This window comes from Haplochromis burtoni, unplaced genomic scaffold (assembly GCF_018398535.1).
Source record: "Haplochromis burtoni strain Fernald_Lab_line unplaced genomic scaffold, NCSU_Asbu1 Contig_83, whole genome shotgun sequence".
In the NCBI taxonomy this organism is placed as follows: Eukaryota; Metazoa; Chordata; class Actinopteri; order Cichliformes; family Cichlidae; genus Haplochromis; species Haplochromis burtoni.
In genome coordinates, this window is record NW_024582444.1 from 1,594,109 (window position 1) to 1,612,807 (window position 18,699).

Below are 18,699 nucleotides of genomic sequence, written 5' to 3' on the forward strand. Positions count from 1 at the left end.
CATATCCATTTCACAGTCTTTGGTCGTATTAGAAAGTGTATGATTATCTAACATTTTTTTTTTAATTTATGCTATTTTTTTCTTTGTAGTGTTAATTTTTTTTTATCTTATAAAGGTATCTGTTTTGTCGTATTGTGAATATTAATTTATTCAATTAAAAAAAAACACCTTTTCTCTTTTATACTTTTTGTTTTATGTTTGTTGTTTTTAACTTCATTCTAAAAGCTGTAATAACAATTTTCCCTGTGTTGGGATGAATAAAGCGTGTACCTGGGTGCTTGTGTAGAACAACATAAATTCAAATAAGCATAATTAGAAATAGACAAAAGTGATGTTTTCCACATCCCATATATCAGGTAATACACTAAAGAGCATGAACAGAATCTACATGGAGAAAAAGAAACACTTTAAACTGGGAGCACTGGACCAAAATCACAATATCCTTTAAATCTGTAAACAGCTCCAGTGAGTTACAAAATACAAGTCTGAGTGGAAAGGACTACAGAAGACACACTATAACTACAAGTAAAACTACACGTCCAACAACACTGTGTTTAACTGACACAGAGAATACCACCACCAGGAAAGACAAGGATAGGCTCTTCCCGTCATCACTGCAAATTATATCATTTTATAAACAAATATAAAAATGTAATAGTTAATTAAATTAGCCTGATTCAAATAACAATATAAGCATTTCTGTACAGTTAAGGTTTGTTTTATCTATAGTCTGAAGACCCGAAGATGACGTTTTAACGGTACTTTCATCCATTAGAAAATGCTCCCTCCAGTGGTTAAAGTGTAGTACTGCATCAAAGTGATCTTATAGACCTAAGTTCGACTTTTGAGTGAGAGCTGTTGGCTTGAATTATTCCATAACTAATAATGTCAGCTCTAAATTAGTTTAAAAATGATGTAAATATTATTTAATTAAAGTACACAGCATCCTGTATGATTTTTTTAATATTTACAGGAGAAAAATAATGTTTAAATCTGTCAGCTGATCTCCCGCCCGCAGATCTTCTGTCATTTCTTCATTCTTCCGTCCATAATGATGCCCACCCTCAACCCTCACCCTTCATCACTTCCTAGCGCCACTTCTTTTCCACAGCAGCCCTGCTCCACATCCTGCTGCAGAGCATCACAGAAGCTTGTAACCCAGCATCCAGGTCTTAGGGTTAGCCCAGCTTGTCTCCATACTTTGCTCCAGAATAATTTCTGCATGCTTAGCCTTTAGTTCCAGTTCCTTCGGGAGTAACCTTTCTTCTGCTGCCAGTCACCTGCCTGCCCTCATCTTCTCCCCTGTTCACCAGTTTATTCCACCGCCTGGCTGCCTTCTGCGCAGCCTCTTCAAACCTCCCTGCAGATAACAGCCCGCTGTGCTCTGTTTCCCTGCCCTCTGGCCCTATTGGGCCATTCTCTCAAGCTCATCGTTTCCCATTATTTAATTATTTATTTTAATTTTAAACCAGTTTTTGCATTTTCCTTGGATTCTCCTCCAAGAGTTCTCCCACTGACAGGCTTCACTTGAATTTTTTGGACCCGAGTGTGTTCCTGGCTCAGCATCTGAGTGAGCCAAAGCTTATATTATTGATAAGCTGGCAGAGATATTTAGGTCCCCAATCTGGTTCTTAACAAAGTATTAGCCTCTAACAGAACAAAATAAAGACATCTCTTCTTTTGATTGATTCGTTGCCTTTCATAGAAGTGCTCTTGACTTTTTAATCTACCAAAAAAAAAAAAGAAGAGGAAAACGGGCCCATCTTAGTATTTCCTTGTTTAGTTTAAGTTCTTCTTTGACAGTATTGAGTGTTTTCATTTGAAGAAATAATAAACTGGCAGCAACTCATACAACTCATATCCATAATGTATGAGAAAAAGACAAATCTCCCCCCCAACTCCCCCATTCTGCCCACTCCCCTTGAGTATTTAAGCTTTTGCAGACATCTTGTAGATGTATTTCCTACTAATGCCTCCAATGAATTCAGTTTCACTACTTCTCTAAGAGGATACCTCCATACGCCTTTGCTTTGTCTTTCTACTCATTGCCATGGTGACCCACCTGCAGCACAACAACCTCAGCACAGAGCACATCCCCGGTGCCCTGAGCCAAGCAGGTCACACCGCGGCGGCCGTCTTTCTTGGGTTCGTCCTGGTTCTGGGGTTTTTCGGCAACTTTCTGGTGCTTCTGGTGTTCTCACGTTTTTCTGGGCTGAGGACTCCGGCCAACCTGCTTCTCATCAACATCAGCATCAGTGACATGCTCGTTTGCATCTTTGGCACATCCCTCAGTTTTTCCGCCAGCGTACGTGGCAGGTGGCTGACAGGTTCCTACGGGTGCAAGTGGTATGGCTTCTCCAATGCTCTCTTCGGTGAGTGAGGTTAATGAAGCCCAGTTTTACTCTGGGAAAGGAGAGCGTAGCATAAAAGGCAGTTTTTGAACACTATTGTAGTTTCTATTTTTTATTCTTCACTAGTCCATTAAAAAACTAACGAAGATCCAAATAAGAAAAAAACCCACAACAAAATGTTTTTATAAAATTATTTTATCTTGAAATGTTTCTGCTACTCTGGTTATGAAAAATAAGAAGCATCAGCATCCTGTTTGATCACTGCTGCTCTTTCACCTGACGTCTCTCTATGGCAGGGATCGTGTCTCTAGTGTCTCTGGCTCTCCTGTCCTTTGAACGCTACTCTGTGCTGCTCTGCAAGCAGCAGTCGGACTCCTGTCAGTACCGCAGGGCCTGGCTCGCCGTCGCAGCCTCCTGGCTCTATTCGCTGGTGTGGACAGTGCCGCCACTGCTGGGCTGGAGCAGGTCAGCCAACCTGAAATATTCCAGACCTCAGAGAAAAGTCTGTGATTTACAAAATAATGAACCACTACAGCTGGCAGAAATAGAGGCAGAGTGATAATCAGAAGGTTGGTGGTTCAATTTCTGGCTGCTCTAGTCTGTGTGCCAATGTATCCTTCAAGATACTGAACCCTGTTTCCCGATGTCATCAGAGTGAATATTAGATTAAAGGGCTTTGAGTGCTCAAGTAGAGCTGAAAAACACTAAATAAGAACCAGTCTGTTCACTGCTTTAACAATGAGATCAAAGGCTGAGAAATGTTAGGTCATTAGAGAGCTCTGGCTCATTGTAGTTCACTGTTTAAATGCCTAAAGATGATTAAAGACACAAGCTCTCTCATGACTTGAGCACACTTTTTTGTTGCAGCTGTGTGTCTCTAATATATGTTTCTCTCTGGTTAAGCAAGTGACGTGTATAACTGAGAATATTTGCATTGAATTGAACATTTGGGTAACAGGAAGCTGATTTTTCATCTTTCTTTTTTAAATGTTTTAAAAATTTATTTTTAGGTTTTTTATAATAAAGGTCAGCTGTGGTCTGGCATGGATATAAACTGCAACTTAAGTGCTCGGTCCAGGCAGCTACCTCAGTAGCCACTAATTCTGAGTTTTGCTTTCAATCCATATCCGTGTGATTTTATTTCACACAAAAGCAGCTCCATGTTTTCATTCTTTGACTGAGTGGATTTATGTATGCCATGTTGGACTTTAGTGCAATGCCTTCACTTCCCTTTAAGCCAGTTTATTTCTGATTGACTGTCATTTATTAAAAACAGGTTTAAACACTGAGCTGGTGGGACTTTACGGTCAGGGCTGTGTGCCTGAGATGACAACATTAAGGATATCGGCTCGTTTTGGCTCACAGAGAGTATTTGCACATATGCTGACCTCATTATTTGGAAACTTGGCCGTGTTTTATATGCATCCAACACTCTAACAGTACAGATATGTCAGGAAAGCCAAAAAAGGACATCTTTAAAAAAATGAAAACATTAAATCAACCTCATTAAAACTGGAATTTTTCTTGTTTTTCACAACAGAAGTATTTAAAATGTGTACATATTTTAAAAAACAAGATATTTTCCTGCTCTGTGCAACCCTTTTGTCTATTTGAGAGCTGCTTGTTTCTGTTTTGTGTGATGAAGGAAGACAGTAACTTACTGTTCATCCTGTGTTGCGGTGCAGCTATGGGCTGGAGGGTCCTGGCACCACCTGCTCGGTCCAGTGGCACCAGCGCACAGCCACGGCTCGCTCTTATGTCAGCTGTCTGTTCGTCTTTTGCCTCCTCCTGCCGCTGGTGCTCATGTTCTTCTGCTATGGGAAGATCCTCCTCGCTGTACGAGCAGTGGCGAGGCAGGTAAGCTCGTAGCTTCACCTTTGACCTCTGCGTAATGTTTGAAATCTGGCTCTCACCTCTGTGCATCTGCCGGTGTGTTTAAAAGAAGTGTGGGTGTCTGCAGGTCTCAGGGATTAACTCAACCTACCCTGACTGGAGAGAAGGCCGTGTCCTTCTGATGGTGGTCACCATGGTGACAGGCTACCTATTGTGCTGGATGCCATACGGAGTTGTGGCGATGCTGGCTTCATTTGGAAGGCTGGGCTTAGTGCCGCCTGCCGCCAGTTTAATCCCCTCACTGTTGGCAAAAACCAGCACCGTCATCAACCCCTTTATTTACGTGGTGCTGAACAGCCAGGTAAGAAAACAGGAAAAACTCCTCCAGATTAAAATGACACCAACTTTCATCAGCAGCAACTCCGATACCTGACTATTTGAAATCATTTTCATTAAAAACAAAAATAAAAATATTCATTGGAAAACATTTTAAAATGCGAACACCTCCAATCATAAAGTGATGGACATGGTCAGCAGCAATATTCAGGGAGGCTGTATCATTTAAACAGTGCCCAGTTGATACTAAGGGGCCCAAAGCGTGCTGAGAAAATATCCCCCACATCATTACACCAACACTGACCGGCCTGAAATGTTGATACAAGGCAGGCTGGATTCATGCTTTCATGTTTACATCAAATTTCCTATTTCCAGTTTTCTGTTCTTCAATTTTAGTGAGTGCATGTGAACTGTTGCTTCGGTTTCCTGTTCTTAGATGACAGTAGTGACACTCAGTAGCTCATCTGCTTCAAGGTTTGACGAGATGCACTTCTACATTCAATTGATGAAACGTTTCAAATTGCTGCACCTTTAGACTGCTTCCAATCTTTCTTCTCTGACCTCTGACATCAACAAGGCATTTTCACCCAGAGGAGTGAAGCTCAGGGACCTCCTGTTTTTGGCCCATTCACTGTAAACCGTGCAGATGGTTGGGCAGGAAAATCCCAGCAGATCAGCAGTTTCTGAAATACTCAGACTAGCCTATCTGGCTAGTCACTTTTTTTCTTCACTCTGATCCTCGGTTTGAACTTCACCAAGTTGTCTCGATCATGTCTACATGCCTGAATGCATTGTTCTGCCTTCAAGGTTAGTATACAAACTAAAAGCAGGTGTGAAAACATTTAAGTTAACTGAAAATAAAATGAAAACTAACTGAAACTTGCAACTAAAATAAAAATGTGGAACCCCTGAGAAGATGTCCTCCAGGTGATAATAATTAGAAGTACCGAAACTAACAGTGAAACTAGTAAAAATTTATATAAAATTGAATTAAGCACAACAAATCCACAGTAGTTGAACTAAAATAAAACCCTCATACAATAAAGCCCCCATACTGGAAAAATAATTAGACAAAATTCCTGTTCCCATTTGGACTTATTGTTCAAATGTTTTCTGAAAGTCTAAAATCCCCCTCATAGCGTGTGTAAGAGATGGTCTGAAGTTCTTTTTTCCCCCTAAAGATTATCATGTGGTTAATATCAGGCATGCATGGATTTTCCTTCTACCTCTCTTTCCCTCTCAGTTCTCCAGGTGTCTCCTGCACATGATCGGGTGCAGCTCACAAGCTCCGCCCACCCCAGAAAACCTCTCACAGCCCAGCAGCAGGGAGATGTGGCATCACGCTCCCAGCATGCCAACACGGGAACAAAATACAGTAACGCCCCAGTTCACATCCAGAGGGCAGCAGGTCCAGCGTGGTGCTAGTGGCTCAGTGTGAAGCACAGAAGATAACGACTGTCCTGCTTTATAAACATGTTCTGTATTTATAATTAATGAGTCAGTTCTCCGTCGTTCCTTTAAATGGTGCTATGTCAATTTGGCGCCACCGGGTGGCGCTATGGAGAACATTAAACTAGTAAACAAATAGGTGGACCACAGCAAGAGGTGACATTTATTTTCTTTTTAATAATGCTCAACAATTTACCACAATTAGAAATTGTTCCAGTTCTGAAATTCCTGAATGGGCAACAGCAAAATAATTTATTAAGAAAATAAACATACGTCTTCAAAAAATATACAGTCATTATGCTTCACGAACACCGAGCTCCCAGCGAGTGAGGGATTGGTCTGAAGACAGATTCACATTGTGATGGTGAGGTCATAACAGCTGACATGATGGTCGAGCTGAAACACAGATTCGACCTGGAGGGGTGGAACGATGAGTGGCGAAGAAGCAGAACTTCCCTGAGCAGGTAGTCCACTCCAGACCTGCATCTTAAACACTCCGCCAGTGTACAGACACGGACACCGCACACGAGTCTTACGAACGACTCAGAAACACACATGGAACACTTAAATCTTTCCCGCCAGGTGTAGCTCCTCCAGAACTTGAAATCTGTCGTTGCGGCGCATCCATATCGCTGAACATCACAGCCATGCTTAGCTGGGGTGAGGAACATCTGCTGATTTTTCTTTCTATGGAAAGAAAAGACAGAGTCATTCACAGGTCACAGAATAACAGGAGAAACTATCGAGGCTGATTTATGGTTGCAAATTGATTCACTCTGGCAGCTACGTGAAGTTCTCTGCACCGCTGGATGTCACTTGGTGAAACATAATATCTGATTAGAGTGCTGTATGTTAACATGCAGGTGCAGCAGTGGATGTGCACCAACATCTGGGCTGCAGCAGCTGTCGAGAAACAAGAACTGCGGCTCCTTCAGACTGTTTATCATGGCACTGAAGATTAAGGTCAAAGACCTGTTAAGGAAGTAGAGGACTGTTTGTTACACACTTCCTGCTCGCTGGCTCATCAGTGTGCATAACAAGGAATGAATTATTGCCAGCTTTTGTAATGTAATTAGCTGCTATAGTATCATATGGCTGCAATCCGACTCTGAACTGAGGAGGTTGAAGCAACATTTGTGTTCTTGGATTTTGCTACGCCAAGTACTGTTGACTGGTTTCACTTACCCTAATGTGGGCAATCAGGATAAGCGGTTATCAGAGACATGAACAAGTCTACTTGATTCTGATGGATTACAACTACAAGAGTGTTTTTTACTCTCTCAGCTGTAGACTCAGTGGTGTTTAAAGCTGCGTACACACACAAACCACAAGCAGCTACGGGTGAAATAACCACAGGTGACAGGAAGTGAGCAGGACAAGATAAACTTTTCTCAACTTCTACCTGAGCGACTGAAGCGGCTACAAGTGAGAGTGAAGAATACAGCTGATTGACATTTGACTTGTCACTGATTTCATAGCCGTTGGTCTCTAATCTTGAGCCTAACCTGCTACGGAACAGGTTTTTAGAAAATGTTAACATGTGAACCTTCCTTGTAATACTGAAAACCCAAGGTTAAGTCTGAAGTTAGGTTGATAAGGCCAAATCCTACTTTGCAGTACAGATCTCTGGGCTGTGGGGCATTTGTGAAACAGCCAAACAGAGCACGCCTACATGCAACACCACATGTAAAATTAGGCAAGCTACCACACAGCAAGGTGTAAAAAGACTATATAATGAAAAAGGATACATCTCTCCTGATCATGGGAAATACAATCATTCACTTTAGTGAAAACAAGCAGGAAGAAGCTGATGTTTTCCTGTTAACAGAAACATATACAAGCCTACTGCAGGACTCCCTTGAATCCTTCTACTCAAGGGCAAATCTTTGTTTTTTTTTAAGGTTTCTCTTGAGAGGAAAAGCTGGCTCGTTAGTTTAGTTTCACCCATTCCTGAATTTAAAAAAGCAGAGCCAACTTTTCTAATTTAGGTAGTTATTGTTCATCTGCATGTCCTTTTGGTGGTACAATAAAATCTCCTTCCACTGTTTCATATGGTAAATTCATCATGTTAGGGTTTGGATGTCTGAGTGGCAAAAACACTTTTAATGCTTTTAAACTCACGTGTGAGTAGTTGAACTCAGGTGCCAGGGGCTCCGTTTTTGTGTAGTCGGGAGGGTTGGCATGGGGGTCGTAGCCCAGGCGAGCCAGCATGGGAGCGATTTCAGCCATGTCGTTGACCACGTCAGGGGGAATTTGCCCCACCCACTTGGACAGTGCCTCCGTATTCACTGGCTTCATCACCTGGTCTGTCGAACGCTCCACCCTGCAGAGAGCCAAACACCCACGTCATGTATGCGAGTGCGCAAGTTTTATACAAAGAGAAATTAGTTCTGCTCATTCATTTGATCTCTTTACAACCAAGGCGTGCCCCTTCACAGCAGCCTCAATGGGAAATAATAATTCATAAGTTACTGGCCACCAAAGAAAGATAAATAAAAGGGCTAAATACAAAAATAAAATATTAAAGAATAAAATAGATGCATTTTTTCTGTGTGCATTTGTGTCATAATCATGATTGGCAAGAATAAAACAGTTTAGTTCTTTAGCGTATTATTAATTTGCTTTTAGTTTGTGTATCGACAGAAAATAATAAAGAGCGTCACAAAGAATTGCAGATGAGAACAGAGAGTAACTCGGAGGAAACTAGTCATTTTAAAATCTTCCATATAACTCCCTCTGATTTAATTAATGTGTGCACCCTGTTCCACATTTCCTACTTTAAGCATTTGGGTGACTAACACTGCGCCGGCCGTTGCATAACTTCTCAAAGTGAGGGTGCTAATTCTCTCAGAATGTGGCCTAATTCCTTCAAATGCGCGCCAAGTTTGAGTTTAGCAGCCAAACTCCCACCAAATCCCCCGAGCTTCTGGCCTGCAGAGAAATGCTCTACTTGAGGCACAACAAACAAGTGGAGCAACACAAATTAAAAAGTCTTTCTGTGGGAGTCCTGTAAGCTTTACTTAACCCTGAAAGGTTTGGCTGATTTAAAATGAAGATTTTCGGCATCCTGCACGACGTGATTAGTATTTTTTTTTTTTCTCATGGTGGGTTTGCCTGTTTTGAGTTGCGTTTTTAGACTTGTGCTTACTGCTTACAGTCCTGATTTGCATGAGAACAAAACATCTGAGGTAAAACCCACAGGGTCAATTGCATTTGGTGAAATTCCCTTAAGACTAAACCTGAAACTGTTAGGGGAAAAATTCTGCAGCAGTTTTTTTTATAATAATAAAAATGTATTAATCAATAATGAAAACAAACACAAAAACATACACTTGAACTTAAAGTGATTTTTTTGCTAAATGTCACATTACATGACAAAACACATGAGTTTCAACTTTAGAAGACACGGAGGTCTCACAGTCATGTGACTTCCTGTGGTTTAAGACTTGTTTTGAGTGAACACCTCACACATATCATTCTTCACACATATTTTCACACCGTTGTACACCCTGCTATATCTGACACTGTCATCTTAAGAAACAGAAAATCTGTTGGAATACAAAACATAAAAAAACCTGCAGGACTGAGGAGGATCCCAGTGAATTAGCTCCGCACTTTAAACCCTCGGTGCAGACAGAATGAGTAAAAATCTAATTTTTTTCCAGGTGCAACAGTTTCACTTTATTTCTCACTAATGCAGATGGAGTACTATCATATCGAAATGGATGAACATGAAGAAAAATGCGGCCATATAAAATAACTTATTCATTACATTATGGAAGACTTTATTTTAATTGCACTGTTGTTAATGAGGACAGACATAAGTGTTGGCACCACTGCAGAGTAAACAGTCCAACTGGTGCCTTTCTTAATCTTGGACCATCATTTAACCTTCAAGCTGTGCTGCTTATTTACCATAAGCACATCTGAGAAGGCCTTATCATTCAATAAAGCATGTTGCAGTGTAAGAACATTTACTTTTACTAATGATTTGCTCTGTATTTTATTACAATGAAACTTTTATATGTTCATATACAGTTACTGAATAAATATCAAAGATGAGTAAGCAAAAATGTGGTCAGCACATGGAGTGTGTGAGCGAGACGTGTGAGAAGTGGGAATCGTAGCTGGCTTTCAGAAACCTGAAAAAAACAACACTTTCTATCGTGAAATATAGCTGCCCCTCAAAGCCAGCGGGGCGTGAATTCACAGGATGAGTAAACCGTTTAAATTCAGCATCATGCATGTGCACAGCGTATATGGCCTAACAATAATAACAGGAACACAGCCTATTAACTGCAAGCTAACTGCATATTTAGCAAATCTGTTTCTTTCATGCAAACCAATTAAAAAACTTCCCTAGACCTCGTCTAGATTGGATATGGCCGGATGTGTGTTGACCATTCACTTCATGCGCATTGGAGAATTTTTACCAGCCTCCAGCAGAGACTGCATGAAAATTTGTGGGATTACTCCTGACTCAAATTTGACGGTCTGATTTTCACTTTTGAAACAACTGAAACACTTTTGGTTTCTCAAGTTGTGAAACATCAAATTTTGCAAAACTAGTAAAATGGGGAAACCTCAGTTAGTTCAGTTTTGAATAAGTCGAGTGAATTAGGGCACTTTTAAAAACAACAAGGGTTGAACAAAATGCTGTGAACCAAAGTGGTATAAAATGCAACAGGAAAATACAGAAAAACAGAAGGCAAACAAGAAGCAAAACAAAAGAAAGGTGAAAACTCAGTCACATTTAAACGCAGCTGCAAATGGCTGAATAAACTGAGTATTCAGCATACTCCTCTCACAAGGGACAACGTCTCTCTTTGTCTGTCTGGGTGCTGCAGCTCTCTGCTCTGAACAGAGTAGAGGGGGCAAGACAATGCTCTGTCCAAAGGCACTAAATCCAGCAAAGAACGTGACAACTTCTCAACAACAGTATGAACTTACAGTGCGTCACATCACACACAGTTTCATCCATTTTCTTCGGCTTAAATTAAGGATTTTATGTGTAGGCTAGGGGGCTGGTGTTTATCCTACCTACCATAAGGTGAGAATGGGCAAGCAGTCTGTCACAAAACCATTCACACTCATGTTCACACCTATGTGCAATTTTAGAATTACCAGTCAAGCTAACCCCACTGACTGCATATCCTTGGACTGTGAGGAAGCCTTGGAGACACCCCTGCAGACACGGGGATAACATTTGAACATAGGGCCTTCTTGCTGCAAGGCAAAAATGCTAACCACTGCACAATCGAGTTCTCAGTCTAAATTTTCATCTAAAACGCCTCCTACACCCCTTCTGGATTTCCAACTTGAAAAGCTGGAAGAAAGCTAGCAGTAAACACAACCGGTAATAAAACTTGAATCTGCACTGCCTATGTTGTGCGTTTTTGATCACTGATCAGGCTCTGTTCATGTACGTGTTTGCAGCGGTATTTTTAAGTGTGAAAACAAGTATTGTGCTCTCTTGCTAGTGATGCATGAATCGTTCAACCTCACTAAGAAGCAAAGCAAATCCCGTTTTCACTCACTGTCCTGCCTTTACTACTGGAATGTGCTCAGATGACATCTCAGTTCAGAGCTACCTGGAAGGCGGCAATTAAGTGATGACCTCTGCTGTGAGAGAGAGAGATGTCAGGAGATAAGCCTTCCAGCTAGGGTGTGTGTTTAACATTAGCGTACAGCCCAACAGAAGATACCCTCTTACATGCTACTTGATGCAACCAGACTACAAGGCTGATCCAGCAGATCATTACATAACTAGCCCTATCTCCCTGTGCTCTTTTCCCCCCCTCATTTAAAAGTGTAAACAACAAACAGAAACTTCTGTTAAACTATTTTTTACACTTAACAGAAATAAAATCATTTCTAAACAGAACTGAAGGTGAAAATGCAAAGTATGCATGTGCATTAAAACCATGTCATGGTTGAAATGTAATGTAATCTAAACTTCTTCAGTGCATGCACACATTGCATGCAAATACATTAGGTCTGCTGCTACTTTTAAAGGTTAAAAATAAACCACTGTGGGTATCTTATCATGTGGAGAGTTTCAGTGTAGTGTGCTGTTTATTATGCTGAGGTTTTGAGATACCCGCTTCTAAAACGTTTGCCACAACAGAAGCTTTCATTTGAAAAGACACTTGAATCAAAGGCAGATATATAAAGGACGGCCCATCTGAAAACTTTATAACATTAAACAAACAAGTATCACTAAAGCTAGCACATATTTCATATACTCACTTTGATAGAGACACACCACCAGCCTTTCCAATCAGCTCTTCGTGGTGCAGTACCGATGGGTCCCACTGCAAATCCAGAAAGTGCAGCAACTTTCTCATTTCCTCCTCTGGGTGGAGGACAAGCTGCTCATAACGGATGGGCTGACATCTAGCGTATCCGACCGCCTGGCACTGGCTGAACATGGTCTCCACCGCACTGCTCCACTTTGTTAGGCAGTCCCTGTAGCTGGTCAGGTCAAAACCGGAGATGGTCACCTATGAAATGAGGCACAGTGTGAAGGTCACCACAGGAATCCCGACAGGGAAAACTCAGCGAGATGGCATGGGTTTATTTGCATCTCTTGTGGCTGCTCGAACAGCCAGCCTGAGAGGACGCTGTAGCATGAAGGAGAAAACAGACAAACGCACCTTGCGTGATATCATTGAGTGCACAGTTGCCCGTCCATCTCGTAGCATGAGCACAAACTTTGCTTTCGGGAAGATGTGAGCCAAATAAGACAGAGACTTCAGTGCAAACGGGTCCTTGTTGCAAAGGCGAGGCGCAGGCTCCCCGTGACCAACTATCACCTGGAACACACACACACACCCCGAATAAAGTCAATTATCATCATCTCAATATACAGAAATAATAACTGCATCAATATAAGGACTCACAAATGTCAGCAAACCCCTGCAAGCAGATCACTGAAACTATTGGAATGAATGTCATCAATCAAAAAACTTGAAGTTGGAAAAATTTGAACAACAAACATGTTTGAAATTGACCACAACAAAGAGTGCGGACCCAGGACATTTTATTTGTTTCTATCACCTGGCGCCACATATGAAACTCAGCCACGAGGTAATTAATACGTAATGCACCAGCTCTAACATAAATGCTGGCAACAACGTCAACCACTTCTTTAGATCGCGTCGCAGCTCTACAAAGATTCCCAGCAGAAGTGTAAATCGCGCTTAATGGCAACTCATCACTGTATTATTGTACTAAACAATAAGGTGCTGCCACTTAGACAAAATTTCCACATCAGCGCTTTTATAGGGGAAGAAGTTAAAACTGTAAACATTTATTCCAGGAAGTTTCATCTTATTAAACTGCTGCAACAAAGGTCTGAGCTTTTTTACTGGTGTATCGTTAAAATGAAGGTAAAAACCAACACAACTGAATTAACTTCCCACTTTTTTTTTTTCCATACACCATTTCTGCTCATTGGGAACTTCTTCCTGTCTCCTTCCTGGAGTTTGTATTGTTTATTGTTCATGGGGTCTCTAAGCTCCTCTTTTCTACTTCATCTAACCCTATACCAGCTGTGACAGATGTGTGCTCCTCCCTGAGCCTGGTTCTGCTCAGAACTTATATCTGACTGTTAGAGAGAGAAAGAGAGCGAAAACCTAACTCACAACATAAAGCAGGTTCAGACTGCTGTTGCTGTAAAGTGGTCCTATATAGCTAATTAAAGCAAAAAAAGGAACGTTTTACAATATCCTGCAGGTTAATCTGGGCAAGCTAAAGATTTTCAATGCTGAAGAACTAAAAGATGAACTACAGCTTCAAAAATATGGAAATTTGTCTTTCAATATTGGCATTTCTCTGGGGATTTATTGGGCTATACATGTGAATACAAACATGTGACCCTGTACAAACATGTGACCCTGTCTCTCTCACACACTCCTCACCATTAAAAAACATGAAGATGTGTTTCAGTATCGCAAAAGCAGCCTGAGAAACCCACCTCCAACAGGAACGCTCGCACAGCTGAGTCCAACACGTGGTCAGTGACGCCGGCCTCATCCAGTCGTATTCTCTCCTTCACTGAGCGGCTCCAAGTGGCCCTCATGGTCAAGAGGCGGGGGATCACTCGGGTCTCTTCTCCACACCGCACGGCATTGTGGGCGTCCAGCATGACGCGCATCAGTGTCGTGCCGCTCCTGGGGAAGCCCCCAATGAAGATAATGGGTGTGTCTTCTGGGAAGTGATCAGTCAGGGATAAGCTCTGATTGCCTGAGCCCAGAGTGAGCTCCATCCAGCGGCGCCGATGGCTTTTCGGAGGGCAGTCTACCCCGCTCATCCCCAGGTAGAGAAGGGAGACGGAGCAGAGGAGCACGCAGCCCAGCAGCAGGTTCGATCTGGTGCTCCTCATTGTTGGGGAGGTGTGTGTTTGGGAGTTAGGAGGACATAAAATTAATTCAGGGGCAGCTGAGGAGACTGGTGGAGGGACTCACTTCAGTTTAACTTAGCCAGTTTGACAGTCAGCTTTTAGGATGAATGCTGGAAGTGATCCTGAAGAAATCCTGGAGGATGGTGTCTGGGAAGGCTCCTCACTTTTTTGCAGTTCTTTGGACCCGTTATCGGTGAGCAGGATCCAGGTGTGTCGCACTCCACAACCAGCTGTGCGTTTTATCCATGCTTCCTACCTAAGACAAGAGAGGAACATGTCATAAAACTCAGAAAAAGCTGCACAAGAATCAGCTTATGACCAAAGACACTGTGTTTCTCAATGACGGTAAAGCACTTCACTATTAGAGTACTTTCCCAGCCTCATTTTCCAGCTTCTGAGTATTAAAAAGCATGATTATCATGTTACAATTTTCCAATAAATAACTCTCAACATTAGCCCAGAGTGAGTTATCATCTGCTAGCAGTGTGCGAATGGTGGCCGTCGTTTTTGCCAAGAACACTTGCGCGCGTGCGCGCGCGCACACACACACACACACACACACACACACACACACACACACACACACATACAAAGGAGCTGAAATGCATCCAGTTTTTCTCCTCAAAGCATCTATTTTGCATCACTCCTCCGGGGAGCCGCCGACTGCTAAAGCCATATCAAAGTTCACTGCGGCACGCAACGCAGACACACTCTCAGGCAATGTTTCTGAAGCCACTAATTACAGCTCCCTCATGCTTTTATTCTCACTGACAGTTTCTGCCACGCTGAAACGCAAATCAATTTGTTAAAGCTCACATTACTATTGACCAATTCAGACATCCTGCAACTTCCCCATTTATCTTCTGCAATGTGCATATGAGGAGTTTCACAAGTCGGTGTTTAATTCCTCTTACTGGCACTCTAAAACAGCAAAGCATGTATAAAGCACCGAGCCACTACTGACTTAAGTAAATGCTTGAATTAATGCAACTGAAACTGCAGCATCTTGCAAAAGTGTATGTGAAATATTCCTCCATTTCTCAGGGGCATTTTGGCATCTTGCTTGTTCTGTCTGGGTGTGGAGGGATCCCGAACATCTGGATGGCATGTGGGGGAGCAGTACCCTCTGTGGGTTGGATGAAACCGCCTGAAAAAATGTTCTCTCTGGCAAAACTAAAAGTAAAAACAGCTGTAAACGAGGACATTGGGGTTGGGCTATGATGGTTTGGTGCTGTCTTAAACTATCCTAAGTCTAGTAGCACCCGAACGATTTTTACATGCAATTCTAATTTAATTTGATGCAGAGATTAAGCCACTTGGAGCCTGCAGAGAATTAGGGCAAAGTACTGAGTCTTGATGCTTTTTTTCACCCCTTTTTCCTCAACAGATTTAAAAGCCTGGATCAGACATGTTACAGAAAAAGAAGCATATTTTCCAATTTAAACACTCCAGTGTTTTAGTCCTCCCATTGCCAGTTAAACAGACATGTATGGATAGTTTTTGTTTTACATACAGATTCAGTTGAAACAGAGAAGGGAAGGAAATCCTCTCGAATGAGAAACATTAGTTTCTGATTATTTGATGGCACCTGAAGTGCTGAAAATCTACTGGATATTTTATTTTTAGAGGGAGCAAAACACTAGGAACACTTAATTTGTATATTTTTTAATGCTTAGTAAACCACAAACAAAAGTCAGTTCTCCTTTACTGCACTTCAGTGGAAGTAATAACAAATATCTGAAAACTCAGGCAAACCTTTCTGCATGGGTAAGCATGTGTTTAGAAAGAATGGTTAAATTGGTTTCTGCAAACACAACATATCTGAAAACTGTCTTTTCACAAACACACCTAAAATAATAAGAGGAATGAACCGTGATCACAGTCCATCTGCAGAATCTGCAGTTCAGGTGGGTTGCAAGAAAGCAACACCTTTGAAACCTTTGAGCAGAAGACTGTCACGAAACCTCCAAACAAATATATACGCTGACTTCCTGCCAAAGATAAAAATCTTGACAGTTATGTTTTAAAGTTTCAGTTTGCAGTTCTCACCACTGAATATCCATGTTCATTCGTTTTTATGTTTACTTTATTTATACTCTATACCGTAATGATAGGCTTTCCTCAGTGAAGTGAATGCTCATCTCAGGTCTCTATATTTGTTTTATTCCTCATTTATTAACGGTGTTTGAATTTTTAGCCCCGCTCACCTGTTCTTACACACACAATGCTTCTGGTTTACAACAGTGAACACACTCTCACCACACACTTTGTTAGGCACACCTGTTCAACTGCTTGTTAACACAAATATCTAATCATCCAAACACATGGCAATGACTCAGTTGGATGTTGTTCCCAGACAGGCTGATCTGAGTATTTCAGAAACTGCTGATCTACTGGGCTGTTTTTGCACACAGTCATCTCCAGTGTTTACAGTGAAGGGTCCAAAAATAAAAAATAAAAGAGCAAATACCCAATGAGGGGCAGTTCTCTGTGAGAAAACGCCTTGTGGATACCAGAGGTCAGATGAGAGAATAACCAGTATGCAATAGAGCATCTCTGAAAGCAAAACACGTGAACTGGGAAGCAGATGGGTTACAGCAGCAGAAGACCGCACTGGGTGCCACTCCTGTAGACTAAGAACAGTAAACTGAGGCTAAAGTGCACACAGGCTCACGAAAACTGGACAACTGTCACTTGTTTGCTGTGACGGTAGGGTCAGAATCTGTTGTAAGCAATATAAAAGCATGTTCATGAAAGCACCCAGCGTGCCTTGTATTGACAGTTCAGGCTGATGCTGGTGTAATAATGTCGGAGATATTTTGTTACCAACTAACCATCATTTAAGCACCACAGCCTACCTTGAGTATTACTGCTGACCATGCCTATCTCTTTATGACTGCACTGCGCTCTTTGCTTTTGATGGCTATTTCCAACAGAAAGCAACACTTTCTGGTTTCCTGACATGACAATAATTTCACTGTACCCGTATGTGCTCCACAGTCACCAGATCTCAGTGCAGTAGAGCACCTTTGTAAGGGAACAGGAGATTTGCATCATGGATGTGCAGCCAAAAATCATGTCAATAATGACCAAAATCTCTGAGGAATGTTTCATTGAATCTGTGCTATGAAAAATCAAGACAGTTTTAAACCAAACAGGGATCCAACCCTGAAATACTAGAAAGATGTACCCAATAAAGTGTCCAATGAGTGTCTCTCACAGGAAACATGTGGCTCTAAAACTAATGAGCGGATCTATGGGTGCATCCCTTCTGAAACCCAAAATGATTAGCTGACAGAAAAGCAGCTGAAACAACAGTTTTACTGTCATTAAACAAGGAAGAAGTGTACAAAGTCTACTAAATCACTGTATATCCGTCCTATATCTGGAAGACATTTATCCTGCCATATAAAATGCCACGTTAACCCTAGCTTTAGTAAGGAAATAGTCCTTACTGTCACACAAAAACATACCCTTTGCTCCACATTTAGTTTGTAAGGATGTGCCCTCCTACTCTGTGCTGCATTGTTTCCTCTCGGTGTCAACAAATGTGAAATGACGGTCTCAAAGGCTTATGCTGAGTTGCAGCTGCTTCATCCTGAATTGAGGCTCTCTCTCGTTATTTATTTATTTATTTTTGCACAAAAATATGTTGGCCCAGCTGGCTGCTGGTGGGTGTATTTGAAACAGGTCACCGCTGTCACTGCAGTGCGCGTGCTTGTATAAATAGGATTACTGCACGGCAGCAGAGCGCAGGCCCAGCAGCCACAAACATCTGGTCTCCCTGCACCCCGAAGCAGGAAGGCAAAAAATCCGCCAGGTGAGTGAGTCAGTGCCCCGCTGGCGTTCACACACACACCGGGGACACCTACGGCTCTCCATAAACGACAGCCAGACTGTCACGGCGCGTTTTCACCGCCTGCACCTGGTATGGATGGGCTAATTCGGTTCCATTTAGATAGCTATCCTAGCTGGAAATGTCTTAACCGTGGAAAAGAAGAAAAAATGGTGTTCACTCACCAGCCGAAATACGAAGAAGAAACACACACATGGACCTTAAGCCAGAGGCAGACAGCTGCTCTGTCTCCCCCCACCTTCTCAACACACACACACATCGGTGTTTACTCTCATCTATGGGCGAAGGTCACCGCCGTGGTGTCTACACCATTTCCTAACTTCGTGAGAAGTCGAGCTGTATCTAACATTCACACAGAGAGCGAGAGAGAGAGAGAGATAGGGGAGCAGACGATACGAGCGCAGGCTGGCAGAGAAAGCTGGGCGCTGATTGGACGAGCACAGCTCTCAATTCTAAAACGCATCTGCTTG

At 42.1% G+C, this 18,699-nt stretch overlaps 2 protein-coding genes across 2 annotated transcripts; one reads left to right on the forward strand and one right to left on the reverse strand.

Annotated features, from left to right (window-relative positions):
• The first annotated feature begins 1,984 nt into the window (after positions 1-1,984).
• LOC102313963 (pinopsin) lies at positions 1,985-8,017 on the forward strand. The gene is made up of 5 exons (XM_005926326.3): positions 1,985-2,372; positions 2,648-2,816; positions 4,037-4,208; positions 4,312-4,545; positions 5,764-8,017. Exons 1-5 carry the CDS (start codon positions 2,051-2,053, stop codon positions 5,956-5,958), a joined length of 1,092 nt encoding a protein of 363 aa, XP_005926388.1. The 5' UTR covers positions 1,985-2,050; the 3' UTR covers positions 5,959-8,017.
• LOC102314460 (protein-tyrosine sulfotransferase 1) lies at positions 6,127-14,362 on the reverse strand. The gene is made up of 5 exons (XM_005926328.3): positions 13,948-14,362; positions 12,626-12,784; positions 12,219-12,472; positions 8,091-8,292; positions 6,127-6,656 (listed from the first exon to the last, which is right to left on the reverse strand). The coding sequence occupies exons 1-5, from the start codon at positions 14,353-14,355 to the stop codon at positions 6,621-6,623; spliced, it is 1,059 nt and encodes a 352-aa protein (XP_005926390.1). The 5' UTR covers positions 14,356-14,362; the 3' UTR covers positions 6,127-6,620.
• Positions 14,363-18,699: the final 4,337 nt, after the last annotated feature.